Here is a 19,982-nt window from a genome sequence, read left to right on the forward strand (position 1 = left end):
TTCCTACAGGCTTCTTGTGTACATACCATCAGCACAGCTGAACTTCTGCATGAACTGCTTTTCATTTTCTTCTTCAGGGTGATTGGGAGATTTAGTCCAGTAACATTCAGCCTGAACTCTCTGAACTGACACTCGCTGAGTTTTTGGATGGAGAAGCAGTAGGAGCAAAGGTTCAAGAACTCTTGCAATATCATGTCTTTGAAGCACTTGATTTAACCAGGCTTGTCCCACTGACCAAGTAGAACCATCCAAGCTATTGAGGCTGTCCAGCATGATAAACAAAGATCTAGAATGGAAAGAAGAAACAATCTGGTGGATATTGTACACTACTCACAGAGTAATCCCATTTTAATCTCATACATGACATACTTAATGCCAGTACATACTCCTGTCTCTTCTCCATACAAAGCAGTATTTTCTTTGGAATCAAAACTTTGAACCTGCTCTTTATATTTTTAGTCTAGTCCAATGAAGGAATGGGCAGGAAGAGCTAGTAACAAAGTCACTTTTAGCAGTTGCTCTAATAGTAGCAAGATCAAGTATTTGTACAGCTATTTGCATAACAAGCCTTTATTGTCTTGTAAGTGGTATGCCATTAAAAATATACAATTTTAAAAGCCAATTCACAAGGATATATGGAAAATAAAACATTCAAAGATCTTGTCTTCAAGAACAGAGAGGAGAAATATACTTGACAATTCAGCAGTTCCTACAAGCATTATTTTCTTCTTTTAACAGTTTTAGCCTTGAGAATCCTTTTCAGACATGGAAAAACAATATATATAGTGGTCTCTGAATTTTACCTACTGTTTTACATTCCCCAGCAGTACATGTTCATAAGCTTTTAGCTGTATGCACAGAATTTATCACCATTTATGCAATGAGTGACAGCATAAGATACAGAAATAAACTTTTTACTCTACATCTTACAGCTAAGCATGCAATACAAAATCTAAATAAACGCTTTTCCACAACATTTGTGCTAGCTGAGGAAGACACGAGCAGTTCAGAGTCCAGATCTTCAGTCTTTTCTAGGAAAGTAGTCCAATACCAGAACACAAAACAGAAATCCTCTGCTGCTTGCCATAAATGACCTCTTACACAAAACACAGATTAAACAAAAAAACTCATGTTTTAGCACTTGCTTGCTATTGGGTTTTGAAGTTTTTTTTTTTTTAGCTTTATTGTTACTTTCTACATAACATAATTCAATTCTCGGTTGTTTTCCTTCGCCTGCTCCTGTATTTATCAAAACACAGCAAGAACTCAGACATTAAACTCAATATACACCACAGTGATTTTAACTACAGTGATGGTCAATGAATATTGTCGCCATTCCTTCTCCACACTCTTTATACCTTCCAGGAAAAATTTACAGCTTACATAGTCATCACTGTGAAAACAATTTTGTCTAACACAAATTCTTGTCCACAAATTCATTTTTTGTCCTTCTTCCTTCCTCTCACATCTACACTGTAGTTCTTCAGTTTTTCAATGCCCTATGTTGCCCATATAATACCATCAAAGATTTTGGAGTAAAGTTATTTCAACTGAATCAGACTTGCAATCACCAACCTGTCAAAGGTGCGGCCAAAGGAAGAAGATTTGTTAATATGAAGGTCTCGTGTGAGATGCCATAGCACTGCAAACTTGGCATGAGCTTCCATTCTTACTTTCTGTGAACCAAACCATAAGTTAGCTCTGTCAGAATGTAAAACTTCTGGTAAGAACTGGAAAAAGAAAGTCATACAACATCCTAAATGATATAAGATATAATGAAATTTACTTCTTTGATTATGTGTTAAAGAACTATTTTTTAATCTTAAAAGCTGTAGAAGCCAACAATAGGTGCCTATGAGCAATTAAGTACCATGAAAGGATTCTCTCCTATCTCCATCTTGCCTTAGTTTTAAAGTTTACCCTGTCTCTTTCTATTCAACTTATTTTGATTCCATTACTGCCATACTAGAAAGAAACAGAATAATTTTCTAGCTAGATATGTAGATTGAGCTCTTCACTAACGTGTAAATTTAACTCTGGAACAAATAGGACAAATAGGACATGCTTACTGCCCAAAGGATTCATAATGACTAATACAGTCATAGCAATAATATGCAGAATATCATAGAATATCCTGAGTTAGGAGGGACCTACAAGGATCACTGAAGTCCAGCTCAGGGTATTTAATGGTAAAAATGGTATAAAGTAACAATTTCTCTGTTTCTCTCTTTACTGAGGCTGATCCAGGCAAAGAGTTATTCCAGCAAGGCTGCAAACAACAGTAAATGTCATGATATGACTTGAACACATGTATAAAAACAGCTTCATCCAAAAAGACAAGGAAGCTAGTAAGCCTTAGTAAGAGTGAACAAAGCACAGCAATCAGGACAATTACATCAAATAAATAATCAAAATTACTTCAAGTATTCTAAGGGCTTAAACTAAATTACTAAATGATAAGCAAAGACACGAGGACAAAGACTTTCACTTGTTTGTTGTTAGAATATATGGTTATAGGACATGAACTGTAGGTATTTGTACCTTTAACCAAAATTAGACAAAACTAAAAAATGTTGAAACCACTAACAATCTGACCTACTTCCAGACTGAGTTTACATCATAAAACTTAAGAAGCTTTGCAACAGCTTCTTATCTATCCAATATCTGCCACAATAATGGAAACTTCAGGTAAAAGCTATGAAAATTACGAAAAAACCAAACAGTTCATGTTAAATAAACTAAAAAAAGAACAACCTCTCCACACCAAAAACAAAAACCAAAAGAGACATCATCACTTGTATTTAGAAAAATATGTTTCTCACAGGAAAATAATCCACAAGACTACTGCAAAATGCATACAGTTACACAAAATAATACACTGACAGTAATTGAATAGAGTGAAAATACCAATTCCCAAAGACATTGAGATGATTCCATGCAAGCCCTTGCAATCCATGCTGTGAAGATGTAAGAAATTACTGCTTTCTCCAGAAGGTAGGCAGAAATAAGCAAGTTCTACATCCACAGTCACAGCAGTTTACAGAGCAGCCTAAGTGACACTAAAAATCATCACCAATTTCAACAATATGGCAAGCTGTGAACTGCACTGATTGACAGACTGGCTCACATTCACTCTTCTTGACCTGGTAACTCTGTTAGAATGGCAAAAATGTAAGCACTCCTGAAGTCACAAAACCATGAGTAGCTAGAATATGTGAGCAAGTAATTCCCTTCTATTCATACTGTTGCAGCTGTGAAAATTGCTCATATACCTGAAATTTAAAGCAATACACAGGTCTCAAGTTGAATGTCAAATTGACAGCCTCTATGTGAAACAAATTTCTAGGTGAGGAAAAAAAAAAAGTACCTGTCATGACAAGAACTCCTACTAACAACAGCAAAAACTAAGCATATGCTTTTAGTATTGGGAAGCATCACATGACCTTGATAAGAGAGAAAGTCTCCTGCATAAGTCTGTTGCTGAATGGTGAAAAACCTCTGTTGCCTAGCATGGAACTAGAGACTCATCACAGACCTAAAGTAACTTTTGAAACAATATAAGGAAATATTTCTTTCAATATTGAAGTTATTCATACCCTCCTCTGAAGGGTCCTTTATCTAAATATATTTCTGTATATACTTTACTCATCTTTAAGTGAATACATGAGCAACTTGCCTTGTCTCTGTGAGTCAGCTGCTGACTAATAACATCTTCACAAATGCTGGAAGATGGCACGAGGTTGTGCAGCTGGTAGAAGAGCTCCACACTCTTCTGATGATGCTGAGGAGTTCCATCACCCAGCTGGTCCCAAAGAGTTAAAGCTATATGCTTTGTACATGAAAAGAAAAGTTGCAAGAGACAAATGAATGACTATCATGCCTTGTTCTGCTCCATGCAACAATGGGAGACATCACATCTGATGACACCTGTGACCAAGAGGCAATCTGTAAAATGGTTCCCCTTGTATGAACAGAAGGACTTGTTCAGAACACTGCAATAACTTACTACAAAAACAACTCCTGTTAAGAAGTCAGAACAGAAATAAATTTTCATTGAAATATAATTAACTACATAATATAACCTGCTGCTGATTATCTTTTGTAAAAGATTTCTTACATGAATTACATACATGCAAAAATTGTTTACATAGCCCTACATTATGCACATCCCAGTTTTATACCTTTGCTGATTAATGCTGCTATTCAATCAGGTTTCGTTTATATCTTTAAACTATTCAATTAAAGGATTTTCACACAAGTGGTCAGTAAGAGAATAGCAGGAAGAAAACTTACTGTGTATTTCATATAGATTCTAACACAGGTTATAAATGTTATCAAAATATTCAGTAAGAAAATTTGGTTTAGCATATCAAGGATGGTAAAGGGGCCAAGACTTATTCTTCACCAGACAGAAAAAGTCTAAAGAAAACAGCAATGAGATACTGCATCTAACCTTGAAGAAGTCTGTCTTTTCAGCCATATATCTCAGATTGCCTTGAGTAAGAGGAGGTCTGATGACAACAGCCACTCTCCCCTGGTTAGGACTAAGAGGCTGAGCAGTTTCCACACTGTTCAGATTTTCTCCAGTGACAAGAGCAACAGATTGAGTCAATCCAACCAAGTCCATCACGAGGGAAATAGTGACACCCTGAACACTGAAATTGCTTGCCTGCTTGCAAGCATTCATTAAAGTCTGTAGCCACAGTGGAGGCTGTACTTGTTCACAGTCTGAAACAAAAATCACAGATTATGCATTTATTTAACAATCTAAATATTATGGAACTTTCCTCTTGTATTCCATAACTATATATGTGCAATTGTCCCTTCATATTTTAACCTGTCCATTTAGGAAAATGCAAGAGGAAGATACTTCCTGATGTACCTTAAAAATAATCCAGTTAAGAATGCAATACTGCATCACTTCAAACATTTAGTAATCAAAAATTAATAGAAAGATTTTAACAAGAAAGAGAAAAATTTTGTAGAAATGCATTCAGATGATTTCCTACTTCAGACAAAACTGGACTTTCAGTAGTTAGAACATCCTTTCATTCACTTCTTCACAAAATTCTTCACCAGCAATCAGGAACCTGCAAAGGTCGACCCTCTTAACACCCTAGATAGTAGTCTGGAATAATTCTGTAATATATTTAAAGAGCCTAGGATAATAAAATATATTATATACATGCAGACTAATTTTAATTTGACAAAAATAGATTTGCCTGGCAACATTTTAAAAATAGAAGTCTCTGTGAAAATTAACGGTTTGGTGCAGAGCTATGATCCATTAGACCATACTCTGTTTTCACTGTAGGTGGTTGCTTCCCCCTTTTTACTGCCCTCTCACTTTATCAAGCCATACTCTAGGTTGATACTGGAAGTGTCTTTCTCTAAAGTTCACAGTCAACTCTCCAAGTGAATATTGCATCCTTTTATTTTAGAGATACCAAACTAACTTCTCTTAAAACTTCAGAAGGACTCTATTGATCATGTTCCCAAAAAGGCAAATATAACCAGAACCAGACACAAGTGAAGAAGTGTTATTTAATAGGCACAAATACAGAACCCTTTTAGAATCAAGAGAAGAATGATGCAATTTCTAATTTATAGCCACAGCTCCACTGGAGTCTAAATATACCTAACATTTCCATATTGTATTCTAGAGTGTACAGATACAACCATAGTTTTCAGCTTCACTCAATTCTCTTTTTAATTTCTTCAATAAAGATAGCTGAGAAATTAGGCATACTGTAGAATTAAAGGACAATTATATTAAATATCAGATTAACTTGTCTCCTTCAAATAAACAGACTGACCAGTGATTAAGAGCTATAGGGTCATATCATTCCAAATTTAGGAACCCTTCAACAAACACAGCCTCTTCTGCAGTACAAAAGCCTCATATCAACAGATAGGATAGTGTGAGAATTATGGAAACTGCCTTCTTCCATTCTCTGTTCCAGGGCAATTCTCTGTTATGGGAAGTAGGCCCAGCACTATTCCCATCTGCCCTGACATTCTATACAACAGATGTTTACATTTGAAACAAAATCCTTCCTGTTGGTTTTACCCACCTACAACTGATGCTTATTCCTCAAAGTTACACTGTTTAATAGACTGCAAATGATAACTCACAAATAGGAAGGTTCAGATGATGAACAAGAAACACAAATCCAAGGCATTTACCAAAAGTGAAAGGGATTCCTAGAAGCACTGCCCTCACACAAGACACACAGTACTCAAGCTCTACAGGCTCTCTGCTCTACAGAGCACAAGGCAGCAATAAGCAAGTGCTATGTGCACCAAAAAGTAATAAGCAAACAGCTGACATTTTAGTCTTTGGACACAACACTCATTTGTAGGCTGTTTGGGAGAAATAAATAAATAAACATCTAGCATTTTCAGGGTCATGATATAAAAGCACAAATATTCTGAGATAGATATTTTATAAAGGGTACCAGATCTTTGCCGTTGTCACGCTCATAACTAATAAACAGCTATAACCAAGCTGCCTTCAACTGACAAAAATTTTGTATGTCTGGATGTTACAAAGTCACATATATGCTCTGCTCCGGCCTATAATGAAGACATAAACAACACATCTTAAAAACCACAAAAACAGAAGCAGTCATGTTAAATTTACAAGCTGGCTTCCAAAACCAAAGAAACTACTCATCTCCAAGCACTGCTCACCACTTAGTCTTGATTTGAAAATTTTAAATAAGAACAAAAAGTTGCAACTAGGAAATTTCCTAGAAAAAAATAAAACCAGAGATGACTGTGACATTAGACAAAATTAGTGTTACTATTTCTTGCATGTTCCAAGCATATCCACCATGAAAACATTCTAAGAAGCAACTCTCAGACTGCAGATCAGAAGTGGATCTAAACTTGGAACTGTAAACTGAAGACTTTACAAACTGTAAAATTGTTCATTCTAAAATGTCACAATTTACAGTAATCCATAACTCAGTGATTTAATCATGTCTGTACCTGAACAGTGTCATCCATCTGTGAACACATCCATACCTCACTAAAATTGATCATGTTTGTTTCTTAATGCAATTATAGAAGAATTTTTTGCAAGAACTGAGCCTTTCATAGGAGCAAAGTAGGATTAATTATATTTCTTAGCTGGTATGATTTTTATTGGTCAGTAGCTTACAATTTCCATGTATTGCCAAAGTGAACAATGTGCACATCAATCCAGAACTGATTAAAGGAAGCTAAAAACATATTTGATGTGAGCTGTGGGTATTGCAATATGACAAAGAAAACATTGTGGATCCATACAGTAAAGAGGAAGACTCAACAATATAGATTCTACTCACAGGCTTCAGTTAGCCTAATTTATATTTTTCACCCCAACATTAATTACTGTCAAATTCCATGCCAGCAATATTCTTAAAAATCTATGAGAAAATAATTTACTTTGCAAACAAACTAGTTGACACAGAAGAAAACTTTGATTTCTGAAAGGAACAGCAAACAATAACACACACAAAACACAATAGTATTACATTAAATTTTTTGGCAGAAATATAAAAATGATTATTTAAAAAACAAAGAACAAATGAGAGTGCAGCTTACCAACTTCAGGCTTCCCAGGATGTAGCTCTGAAGTGCGGTTTCCCTCAGCAATGTAAACGGGAAAGCTCGAACATTCAAGGTAGAGCTGACAAGCAGCAATGAAGGCAGGAAGGTATTCTTTTGGTGTTTTCTTCTTGGTTGTTTTCTTCACCTTAGCATCATCTTGTGATTCTCTGTCCCATTTTGTGCCCTGTCCTTGTGCTCTAGTGGGATCTACTGGAAGCTCTGCCGCTAAGGGCTGAGACAAGGAATTATTCTGAATGATATACAGGTTGATAAATCTGGTTAAAAACTGTTGGACATATTCCAAACAGCACTGCATTGCAGTCTTTTGGATTGTTTTCCCACTGCGAGTTGCTGTCCCCTGTGTCATTATGGAAGGAGGCTGCACAATGGTCTCCTCAGAACCCACAGTTGATGCTGTCTCAGTCTCTGAGGATGTGCTACCAACAATAGGGATGCCAGGTGCACTGTGACCTTCATTCAGTGCTCTGTCAATGTCATCAGTTGTATCTGCCTGGTACTGTACAAACTCAGTGAATCCACTTTCTGATGATCGACTGCTTGGAGGATTTTCACCATCTTCAAACACATCATTAGGATTTTCAAGTGACACTGATGGCACCTGAGCAATATAAAAGTTTAATGACTGTTCAAAATAGGTTATTTAGGTCTTAGCAAAACAATATTTATGAGTGTCTTCATTTGAGAGCAACAATTTTATTCCAGAGTTTTAAATGTATTCATACAAATACATTTTATGCAAAATTATATTCGGTGTTTCTGTGAGCCTGCCAGACTAAGCTAACATTAAAAAAAATTGTTTATCAAGAAAAATATTTAAATGTTATTGGTTTTAACATTTTCTTCATATCATAACTATGTCTACTCTATTATGAAAGAATGCTGAAATACATAGGCATGGGTATTATTAATTTATGCAGCATCATAAATCATCAAATACAAAGTTATAATTACAAAAATATATAAAATTTCATTTAAAAACTACTAATCATTTGCAACTACAAAGAAAATAAATTATCTCCTCAAAATGCATAAGAGAGGTTGCCACAACAACAACAGTTCTTCATGACCTTAATTCCTTATAATTCAGAATATGCATAAATAGATGAATGGCTTTTGCTCAGAAAAAGCACCCACAGTGGCTTTTTGCACTGCTCTAGCCCTCTACAGTCATAGTAACTGGCAGTATAGTGTTTGCTTCCTGATAAGAATGTGAGGTAGGAAAACAACTGGAATAGAAATGCATCAGTCAGTGGCCCTAAATGCACCTGCCCACTTACTTCTAATCCTGCATTTTACCAGCAATGGCAGATGTTGATTGAGACCCAACAGGCCCAGAAGTTGTTTTGACTCTAATCACTACCTGTGCTAAATACAGAACTTGAACCTTAAGTAATAATATGAAAAACTTTTTCATTAATAAATAAAAACAGTGACATTATTATTTACAGTGAATAATGTCTTGCTTTACCAGAGATGGAATAAGAATGGAAATTTGAGATATTACCACAGAAAACAGTGAAAGTTGCATACTAGAAAGCTTGAAGAGACATAAATGATGACCCAATTTTACAAAATACAATCTAAAAGTGATTAGAAGCATGGCAAATCATTTCACTATCTCTTCAGAGAAACCATGGCCATGTATGAGACAGTTGTAATTGGAAGCAGAAGGCCACTGAAAGTTCAAAGGGCAATATCATTCAATTAAAACAGGCTTTATTTAAAAAAAAAAAGGCAACAAACTAAAAACAAAACCAAAACCCCAAAAGAACAAAACAAGGCAGGTATCAATTAGCTAGAGAGACTAAGGATAGGATTCTGAATAAAGGATGGTGGAGTCCTAATTGACAATGGGAATGTGAGCCAGCAGTGGACTCCTTTGGTGAAGCAGACCAGCCACATCTCGGACTGTATCAGCAGAAGTACTATCACCAAATGAAGGGAAGTAATTAGTCCCCTCTAAACAATTTTAGGTCCACAAGCAGAATATTTTATCCAATTCTGCACTCATTAGTACAAAGGAAACTCTGATGTACTGAGTATGCCCAATGCAAAGTCACCACAGGTGCTCCTGACATTGAAGGGATGCTCAGAGATTTGGATTTACTTGGTTTAAAAGAATGCTAAAAGCTGTGGAGGGTTTGAAGAGGCTCTATTGCTCTCTGTGAGTTCCCATTAGGCAGCTGAAAAGATGGAGATATGCTCAGAAATCCACAGTGAAAGAACACAAGGCAACCAACACAAGCATCAACACTGGAAATTCTGATTAATTAACTCCAAACAAACAAGCTGTACAGAGAAGTCATGGTAACTTCATCCTTGGAAATATTCAAAATTAAGACAAATATGATCCAGAGTGACATGACCTAGCTTTAAAATAAAACCTAACTTTGAAATCAGCCCTGCTTTTAGCAGTGCCCTGCAACTGTCACTTCCAACCTAATTTATTCTATGATGTTCCTTAAGTTTCTTCAGCTGGAAAACAAGGATTTCAGGGCATGTCACTTAACATACCTCACATAGCCATGGCTGCATAGAACAAAGTGGACCAAGATAAAAGAGAAATAGCTGCTGGCTGGTTTATTTTATTTCTTTAATACATTATTCTAAGAACTTCACAGTGACAGTTAAATATGTGATGGGTATTAAACCAATGCACATAAATTGGGGGAGAGGAGAATTTACATATGCCTGATACGTAACCAAAATGATGAATTCTTTTCAGTCCTGTTATTTTGCTTCATGATACTCTTGATGTGCTTTACAAACTTTAGTTGATTAGTTGTTTCTTAGGCCCTGATTCTGAAGTGATTTATACATGTATAGTATTAAATCTGGGTAAAAAACCCTAAGAATCAGAAATTTTACCACAATTATGAGTTATTTTGATTACCTAGGTTTCACATATATTGTGATATCTAAATCTAATCAAAGACTTGTAGGGTGTTCAACACAGGCTGTAAAAAACTCCTTTATTTTTTCCACATAAGAAGCAATTGTGCAAGATGCTGCAAAACCCAATCAGTTACCTTTTTATTTTCCCATTCTTTGATAGAGCTGCTCTGTCCAGTAGGAAGCTGCAGGATACCATCTGTACCAGCAGAGAGTAATGGAGGCTGAACCTTACTAAGGATCTTTGAGCAGAGTCTGAGAGAATCAGTAAGCTCAGACAAGTGTAAAGTCTGAAGATGGCTTGTCAATGCAGAAATCATCCTGAGCAACAGCTGAGGCAAGTGTTCAGTCTGTATTTCAATGTAAGTCTCCTAGTAATAGGAGTAGTAAAGTAATAATAAAAACTTGTTAATTGTCACACCAAATTCCATCCTGAAATTTATTTTCTATAACTGAGCTACCTATCATTGCTTAACTCTGTTCTAAACATACTGAACATGGAAAAAGGAAAATTAACATCTTAATATCCATGAATAAGAAATACATGCTTTACTAAAAAATACTTATAAAATTAACTTTAAAGTTGGGTAACAAACAAATAGAAATATATTTAGCTCTTTTTCAAACTAGCACATATGGTTCATTATACAACAAATACATTTAAAAACATCATAAGAAGGCTGAAGAATGCTACTATTACTTTATTAATCTTAAGATAAAAGTTTAAGAATGAAAGATAAACAAGTAAAGAGCTAAAGGAAGAACAGGCTGATTGCCATACCTGACACAGCACTCTCATACTTCTAGTAGGCTTTGAAATGAGAAAGCAAAGAATTGAGGAAAGACAGCTATAGAAAAACAGTTCCAACAGTCTTTGCTACATTAAGCAATGACAACAGAAAAAGAAGATACATCTTATGACATTTAAAAGATCCTTAAAAGAAAGCTGCACTTTCAAACTAGCATATCAAACTACAAAAGACTATACCTGCAATGAATACACAGAAAAGAAAATGAGGACAGATTAAAATTTTCAGTTATAAGCATCATAAAACCCATTTCAGTTATGTCTAACCAGTCTACCAAGAATCATACAATGAACCAAAAACTTCTTTTAATGTCAATTTATGTCAATATATTTTCAGGAAAATCAATCAATAAAGTATATATAGTATTTCTGCAGACCATAAATATACTGAATCCCAATGTTAATAATGAATAAAGGAATTCTTACCAAAGAAACAATATCCAACAAAAAATCCACTAACAAGCAGAAATTTGTCAGAGGTAACTCAGATTGCTCACTATCACCTCCAGGCCCAGTTTGAAGTCTGGCATGTAAAGTCCTCCTGGAAAATTCAAATGGAGTTTCACAATATTTTTCATTCCCCTTACATTGACCATATTTCTGTAACTTAATGCAAAGCTATATATATTGGGTGATAATCACTATAAACCAATAAGCAATTTCTCATTTCACTGTTAAGTAGCTTATTTGGCCTCATGCCATCCTTTCAGAAAAAGCCAGAACCAGCCTAATGGTGTAAAACAAACAGTCTTCATTTGTAAAATAAGGAAATCCAAGCTGCAAAAAATTGAGCATGGAAGACAAAAACTTAGATAATAGAGCAGCTCATGCAGGAAAAAACCTTAACAAAAACAATTCTCCAGATTTCATTTATTTATAATGCAATTTTGTGTCCATGATGACAGTAACACTACTTATATGTAGTGAAATACTCACCTGCATGTTACCTGGCTGTAGATGATTATCCTTATGTTAGCAATTCAGCCCAACACACAAAAATCAAGTCATAGACATCTAGATCAACCTCTCACACTGAGCAGGACTGCTAAAAACACTAGATAAATTTGTCCACAGTTTTGTCTAGCAGAGTTCTGGAAATCTCACAAGAAAGTTCCACAGCCTTCCTGGCTTCCACTGTTCCACCTCTTCCACTGCTGCACATGTTCTTAGCAAAGCTTTTCTCAAAGTCCAACCTGACCACTTGAGTGAGCACTTGTTGCTGTCCTTTGTTTTCCATCAGCTGTTATAAAAAGTATAGCTGTATGAACTTTGCAAATGCCTTTCAGGAAGTCATAACGTGCCATTCAATTTCCCTCTTTGCCAGGCTAAAACAAACTCACCTACCTCAACCTTCAATGCAATGTCCTATAACTGACCAGCTTAGCAGTTTCTCTACCAGAGTCTCTTCAGTTTCTCAACACTTCTCCACAGGTGGTGTGTCCAAAGCTGGACACAATATTCCACGTCTGTCCTTAGAAACACTAAGTGAAAGGAAAAATAATTTCCTTTCACCTGCTGCCCATGGTCCTCACAATGTAGCCCAAGACACACACACAGTTACTCACTGTTGACTCATAGACAAATTCATGTCCAAGTATCTTAATATTTTATCAAGAAATTCCATAAGCAATGGGAAAAAAATTCTACTAATTTCATTTGACATCTCTAAATCATCTACCCCTTGCCACAGCAAAAATCCCTGCTCTTCTGTGGTCCCTTCATCCCCTTCCCTGCTGTTAATATTTTCAACTTTCCTGATTTATGGTTTGCTATTTTCTCCTGTAGCCCTGCTTGTCAAGCACAGAATCCCCACCCTTCTTTTCCCCTAAAAGAGCAGGACAAATGATGACACATCAGGTGTCTGACAAATCTATCAATTTTACCAAAAGTGATTTGGACAATGAGTAATCCTGTACTGGCCAGACAGAACAAAAATTAGTTTTGAGGTCACTCTGGAGTCTGTCCTTCAGTAGAGGGGCTAATTCTGTCTCTTGATTTAACCCAGACACTGAGTTTATGAGAACTCACACTGCTAAGACCCACAATCACATCTGATGAAAACCGGCCAAAATGTTGAAATTATAGGGATGGGAGGAAAAAAATACTTACAGGCTTAATGATCTCATGAGACTGACTTCTTTGAAGAAAAATGTATACACAACAAAAATTAACTTCAACATTACCCATACAGAGATTAAATATTATCACCTACCTACAACACTCTTCAAACCAACGAGCAATGTAATCCCACATATAATAAGGCTCGAAGGAATTGAACAGAAGATTGGCAGTTTTGATCAATTCTGCTGTTTTCTTGTTTTCTCTCAGTTTGCTGAAAGAAAATAGAAAGAACATTTCATTATTTTTATACTTATTTTTCAAGTTATATAACTACACATCCCTGTGAGTTTACCCACTGTCAAGTAACACTGACAAATGATCCTCCTCCCATCCCTACAAGTAGCTGTTGCTCAAGGGCTCAGGATATTGGCAGGCTGCTCATACCAATGTCTTCTCACAGTTGCTAGGTTTCTCCTCTATCCTTTCTTTAATATTTGTCTTTTAACCACATTTTTAATAGATCTGTTTTTACCATAATTGCTCCTACAGTTGTTTCCTACTCTCTCCAGCTTTGAACATCCCTGTCCTCTCCAGCTTTCAAAATACTAAATTAAAATCTTCAAAGTCTATATCCCACTCCCCAGCTCTCTTGTAGCAGTCTTCATTTTTCTATTACAAGAAAACTCAGTCAATTTTGTTTTTGAAGAGCACACATATAAAAAATATCACAATCAATCAAACAAGCATTTTTGTCATAGATGAATAAAAACTGTGCTGAATATTAAAAAATTAAAATAATAAAGCCAACCACTTCACACCTTTGCACTGAACACAAATTGCAATTAATGTCAATAGATCCTGTATTATGCAGAAAACGTGTCACAGTCCCTCACGCTTGACAGTCACGGTTCCAGCAACAAAGATCCATTATTTAATACAAAATACATTATACTCATTATTTACCTGCTTAGCTGTGTGTGATCTTTGTTGAAAGATGGTTCTGTCTGAAGCTCCAGTTCTGCCTTGCACTGTGTATATAATGTTCGAAACACTTCAATCAACACATCCTCCAGGATGGCAGGGCCTAGGGAGAAATACCAGCAGTCACACCCTTGAATTATAGCATTGTCAACAGTCCACAGCTGAAAGCTATTGGAATCATTAGCTAGCTTTAGTCATTGAAACCACAACAGTTCTTCTGGCTCAATCTCATAAACTACCTGAATGTCAGAAGGTTTGGTTTGTTTGCATTCCAGAAACACTGAGACAATTGTAGTGCCTGGGAGTACACAAAGCACAAGCCCCATGTTCAGTGTGTGTACAATGGCAGCTGGGTGCAAAAGCTGTGCAGTCACAGCAGGACACATCATGTTCAAGCCAACACACCCCTTTTACTAGCTCAGATCAGTAATATGGAAATGGATTTCATGGATTCTTGATCAGAGGTGCCTTTCAGTCAAAATACTTTGAAATACTCACCCCTAAGCTACCTCATGCTTTTAGCATATGGACAATACACTCAAATATTTAAATGCAAATACAAGATAAAATATTTTGAGCATCATCCTTCTTTTTAATTTGAGACAGGTTTTTTTTAGCTCAGGATATAGTCTGCAGGGTACTTTTGGAAGTATTTTTGAAAGTGTGCAAATTGCAGCACAGAAAGCCAACTGCAGTCTGGGCTGCATTGAAAAAGTCTGGCCAGCAGGCCAAGGGGAATGCTTCTGACCTACTCTGCTCTTGTGAAACTCCACCTGGAGTACTGCATCCATCTTTGGGATGCCCAACATAGAAACATGGACCTGCTGGAGCAAGTCCAGAGGAGGGCCACAAAGATACCAAGTGGGCTGGAACATCTCTCCTATGAAGACAGTCTGAGACAATTTGGATTGCTCAGCTTGGAGAAAAGAAGGCTTTGGAGAGACTTCACTGCAGCCTTTCAGTACTTAGATGGGGCTTATGAAAAAGAGGGAGAGACTTCTTATACAGGCAGATGGGAATAGGACAAGGGGGAACAGTTTTAGACTGAAAGAAGAGAGATTTAGATTGGATGCTAGGGAAAAATTCTTTACCCAGAGGGTAATAAGGCACTGGAACAGGCTGCCAGAGAAGCCATGGATGCCCCATCCCTGATAGTGTTCAAGGTCAGGTTGGATGGGGCTTTGAGCAACTTGGTCTAGTGGGAGGTTTCTCTGGCTGTGGCAGGGGCTTTGGAACTGGATGATGTGTAAGGTCCCTTTCAATACAGAACATTCTATGATTCTATAAACAGCTCCTCCTTTGGATTTCAGCTAAATCTCAATTTTGAAGAAAAAAACTCCAAATTTTTTTAAAGGAATTTAAAAAGTAATCCTGCTTGAGGAATCATTTTTATGTGCTTCCTAATCTCACTAAGCTGCCTTCAGTAAGAGTATGCTCACGGAGTTAAGCAAAAATCCTTTTCGATTATTCTACTTCATTTTGCTGAAAGAATCCTCAAAGCTTTGCTTCTTCATGAAATCTTAACATATACATTACCTCTGAACATTTAGACTGATCCCTAGAAAACATAAATTACAAGGAAGATGGCAAATTTCTGACACATATTTTGTTCCTTGTAGTTCTTCTGTCCTGATCAATTCTTTTAATTATTGCATTTTTATGGTTTTATTATCCCACTCTCAAATCTGATAATGGATTTAAAAAACTATTTTGATTTTTTTCATTCACCTTCAAAACTGTATTCCAAAGAAAAAGGCAAGATATCCAAGCCTTAACTGTAAATATGTTTGTCCCATAGTCCTCAGCCCTTATCTGCTAAAGAGGGCATTTAAACACTTTAAATAGGGGAGGGAAAATTGAAAAGAAACACCAAAAAGAAATCCCAACAAACCACCCACAAAACCAAAAAAAAAGATTTGCTTCCTCTGCATAAGTTCTTCTGAAAAAAAATTAACTGTTTCATTATTAATATCTATTCTCTCTGTGTGTATATTAAAGAAATAACAGGTTATTCCCAAAAGAAATAGCTGAGATCTATAATAGTAAAAGTCATTATCGGATGAAAGAAATGAAAAAGAACCAATCTGCACATCGTCCAACATGCACTTAGTTCTCTCTAAGACTTTGACTTACTGTTTCCTGTGTAGAAAGTAGAAGAAATGGCATTTGGTAAAAGGTAAATCTGATCAATGCATTAAATTAAGTACAAAATATAGCTACAGCTTGGAAGACCTAAGAAATCTGGGTAACCTGACAGTACTAAGCATATAACTTATTCAATTTGATAAAAAAGAGAAAAAATTTCAAAGCAGAATCACATGAAACAAATTAAAAAGAGTAAATGAAAATTACCCAGTTCAGGCTTATCCAGCAAACTGATAAGAATTCGAAAAGGCTTTAAGTCTTGCATTAATGTGCTTTCTTCTCCCTGTCCATTAACTTGCAATATTCCAACCATTGCCTACAAAGAGCAAAAACATATCAGGAAAATAATAAGAAAGATAAAAAGTAATAAAAGCTGCACATAAAGGGAAAATTCTCAGTAGTGCAGACCACTATTTCATCTTGCTGCAGCTCAGTCTCCCACTATTAAGTTCTCTCAATTTTGCCTTTGAGAACACTTCTGCAGAACAGAACTTGTTAACTTGTATTTATTTAAAATCAAAACAGAGTATTATAGGCAGGTAACTCAATATTTCTTAAGAATAAAACAGAACACATGAGCATTAATGAACAAATTATTTGAGAAGATAAAGTAGGTAGATATTAAGGGCTTAATAAAACACCATCTGTCCTATGACATCCTCACTCACGAGGATGAAAACTTCCTTGACTAAATAACAATGACAACTTTGAAATAAATGGGAAGACTGAGTTTCTATACCAAAGCAGGTTAGGGAATGAGTGGCAGAATTAAAAAAAGCCCCATGAGATGACCACAGATTTTGCTTAGTTTTCTGCCTCGCTGACTTGACTGTCTGAGATAGTTTGTTTCTTTTACAGTTTCAAAAAAGAAAGGACAAAGAACTGAAAAAAAAAAAAGATAAGAAAGAGCCATGAAAACCAGTTTGGCCTTGCTATCTGCTACAAACCAAGTATTATCATCAAGTATCTTAAAAGAAAATTCTTCTGTGCTTTCATACGTCTTTAGAAGGCCAGAATTATCAGTACATTGTATCTGTGAATAAGATATGAGTTGACTGGATAAAATAGAACACAAAGACATGGCTAGAGAATAAGGCAGAAAAGAGCAATGCTTTACAAGTCTTTCAAGAGACAGCAAAAGGTTTCAGAAGCTTTATGTCATTTGTATTATATATAGGCAAGGCATATACAGAATACATTCTGATGTCCATATTCTTTAGACAGAAAAGCTTTATTGACACTGATTAAGTTTGAAAGATGCACAGATTTAAAAAGACCTTCACTATTAACCATGCCTAAATGTCGCTGAAAGCTCACCATGGTTTTTTATATAAGGTACAGGTGAAACTGTATCTCATTCAGGCCTCTCCTTTACATTTGAGTAATTTCTGAATCGTCTGCTAAGGAAGGCAGAAATGTGATAAGCGAAGGGTGAGAGAGTGCCAACAAGGTCCTTGCTGTGGAATACTGGAATTCTGAGGGCTCTTCCTCATCAGTAGAACAGCAGATCTCACAACTTTCAGATAAAATTGAAGGTGCTAGCTCTGTGCTGGGTGTCAGCTTTGAACTGGGATGAGCTGAATATTCTTGTCAGCTACTACTGTTAGAATTGCCACTGCCATTCCCATACATAGCATCACAGCTCTGACTCAGAAAAATCCTGACCTTATCGATTTGCCTTAAAGATAAAATGTCTCCCTGACTTCAATATCAGACTCACAGAAGTTTAAAAGACATCTGTATTTCGATTACTGTGAGAAAAGCAGCACAATTCTTAGAACCAGTGATCTCAGCTCACATAGGAAGGCTTTAAGGGTAAACTAGTTTAACTGCCAATTTTCTCAACTATTCCTGGCTGCCAACAGAGAGCAGAAGATGCTCCCTTTCCCTAGGGGAAAGAGAGACCCTTTTAATACAGAGTTTGAGTGCCATCTGATAACTTTTTTCTGATTCCCAAGACACAGAGGAGTTTCCCATATCTACAGAAGAGAATTCTCCAATTCAGTTTCATGAAAGAACAGGCTCCAGTGTGCTGGGCTCATAATCAAGTAACATCCACATATACCTCATTCATTGTGAAAAAGGAGAGGGAGAAATCTAATATTTGTTCTGTTCATCCTGCTATTCTAGAGGTCCTCATTTTTCCACTGAGAATGTTTTGGAAGAATAGGACACAAATATCACAAAAAGACAAGATTACATTGTCACATTGCATTGGCAAGTCAAAAGATAAAGTTACAGCAATTTTGATCAGGATCTGTTTATAAAAATATATGCCCCAAGAAAACTGTATAAATAAAACTGTACAGCTACCTGAACTAACATCTCCTTAGAGAAGGTGTTGAAATAGTAAGTGGCATGCTCCTCAGGATTGCTGTGCCTTGTACTTCTGGGTCCTACAAGGGCACCATTGTTATCAAAACCTTCAAGCAAACAAAAGACAAAGCAGATAAATATTTGCAGTTTAATAGAACACATTGCCAATTTCTTTAAACTAGAAATCACACACTAGCACTGGTAACTTACCAGTATGAAGTCCAAGTCATGTCGGCAAGAAAAAGATGATTTTATAAAATTTAATAAGGGAAACTAAGTTATATTTTTACACAAGCAGTTTGCATACAAATAACAAAAATTTAGTTTTATGCAATATTATCAACCAATTACATCTTGTACAATTGAAAAATGTTCACAAATGCTGCAAAACCCACAATCCTTAAAATAAAGCCACAAGCTGTCACATAAAAAATATTTCAATATTAATGAGAACACAAAATTCAATGTTTTAAGTATATAGAGATGATAATCAAAACACAGTGATGTGTTAGAAAGAATATCAGTCATACTACAAAAAATATTTTTTTGTTCAAAATTATATTAACAAGATGGACCTTTGTAATGTAAATTTCTTTTCTTTTCCCAGTAAGTTTTTAATTGCACAAAAAATAGGCTTAAGGAAGAAAAAAAAATCTATTGGTTAACAATGGCTAAGATAACCTGATTTAAGGAGATGTATGCCATTTCTATTCACAGAGAATGTTAATAGGTAACCTCTAGCTGTAAAACAACAAGAAGGAATAGCACACACCAGAATTAAATAATTCCACACAGAACAAAAGAATTAAGACAGTCTTTCAACATAACTGATCTCCATCTGCAATGTCTTATATTAGGAATAGAATATCATGATTATGGAAAAGCAGCACAACATCCAAAGGAAAAAAAATGCAAAAATCCAATATTGTCAGAAAGTTTGTTCAAATATCTAGCAAATGGATGAAGCAGCTGTTCACAACACAGGACATGGAAGTCACTGTAAAAGCATTCTCCAAAGTTGCATGACTTTCTGTGGAGACTATGTTCATGAAATAGCTATATATGAAGATTCTACAACTAAAAAAAGCAGCATGATATTTTAAATACATGAAATACCTTTTTCAATAATAGCAAAAGACATATCTAATCCATCAAATTTAGA

At 35.8% G+C, this 19,982-nt stretch overlaps 1 protein-coding gene across 5 annotated transcripts in view; it reads right to left on the bottom strand.

The window, feature by feature from the left end:
- The window catches only part of DOP1A (DOP1 leucine zipper like protein A), a 60,726-nt gene that overhangs the window by 20,705 nt on the left and 20,039 nt on the right, over positions 1-19,982 (bottom strand). For 3 of the 5 annotated variants that reach the window (XM_058021642.1, XM_058021644.1, XM_058021641.1), the window contains 12 exons: positions 18,818-18,927; positions 16,712-16,820; positions 14,342-14,462; positions 13,530-13,649; positions 11,744-11,858; positions 11,291-11,320; positions 10,647-10,880; positions 7,591-8,215; positions 4,454-4,728; positions 3,677-3,829; positions 1,576-1,676; positions 27-286 (listed from right to left, as the gene is read on the bottom strand). In XM_058021642.1, the coding sequence (XP_057877625.1) occupies positions 27-286; positions 1,576-1,676; positions 3,677-3,829; positions 4,454-4,728; positions 7,591-8,215; positions 10,647-10,880; positions 11,291-11,320; positions 11,744-11,858; positions 13,530-13,649; positions 14,342-14,462; positions 16,712-16,820; positions 18,818-18,927 (2,253 nt within the window). The remainder of the gene's footprint in view (positions 1-26; positions 287-1,575; positions 1,677-3,676; positions 3,830-4,453; positions 4,729-7,590; positions 8,216-10,646; positions 10,881-11,290; positions 11,321-11,743; positions 11,859-13,529; positions 13,650-14,341; positions 14,463-16,711; positions 16,821-18,817; positions 18,928-19,982) is intronic. The other 2 variants (XM_058021645.1, XM_058021643.1) reach the window with 1 other exon arrangement.

Source organism: Melospiza georgiana, chromosome 3, assembly GCF_028018845.1.
Source record: "Melospiza georgiana isolate bMelGeo1 chromosome 3, bMelGeo1.pri, whole genome shotgun sequence".
NCBI lineage: Eukaryota > Metazoa > Chordata > Aves > Passeriformes > Passerellidae > Melospiza > Melospiza georgiana.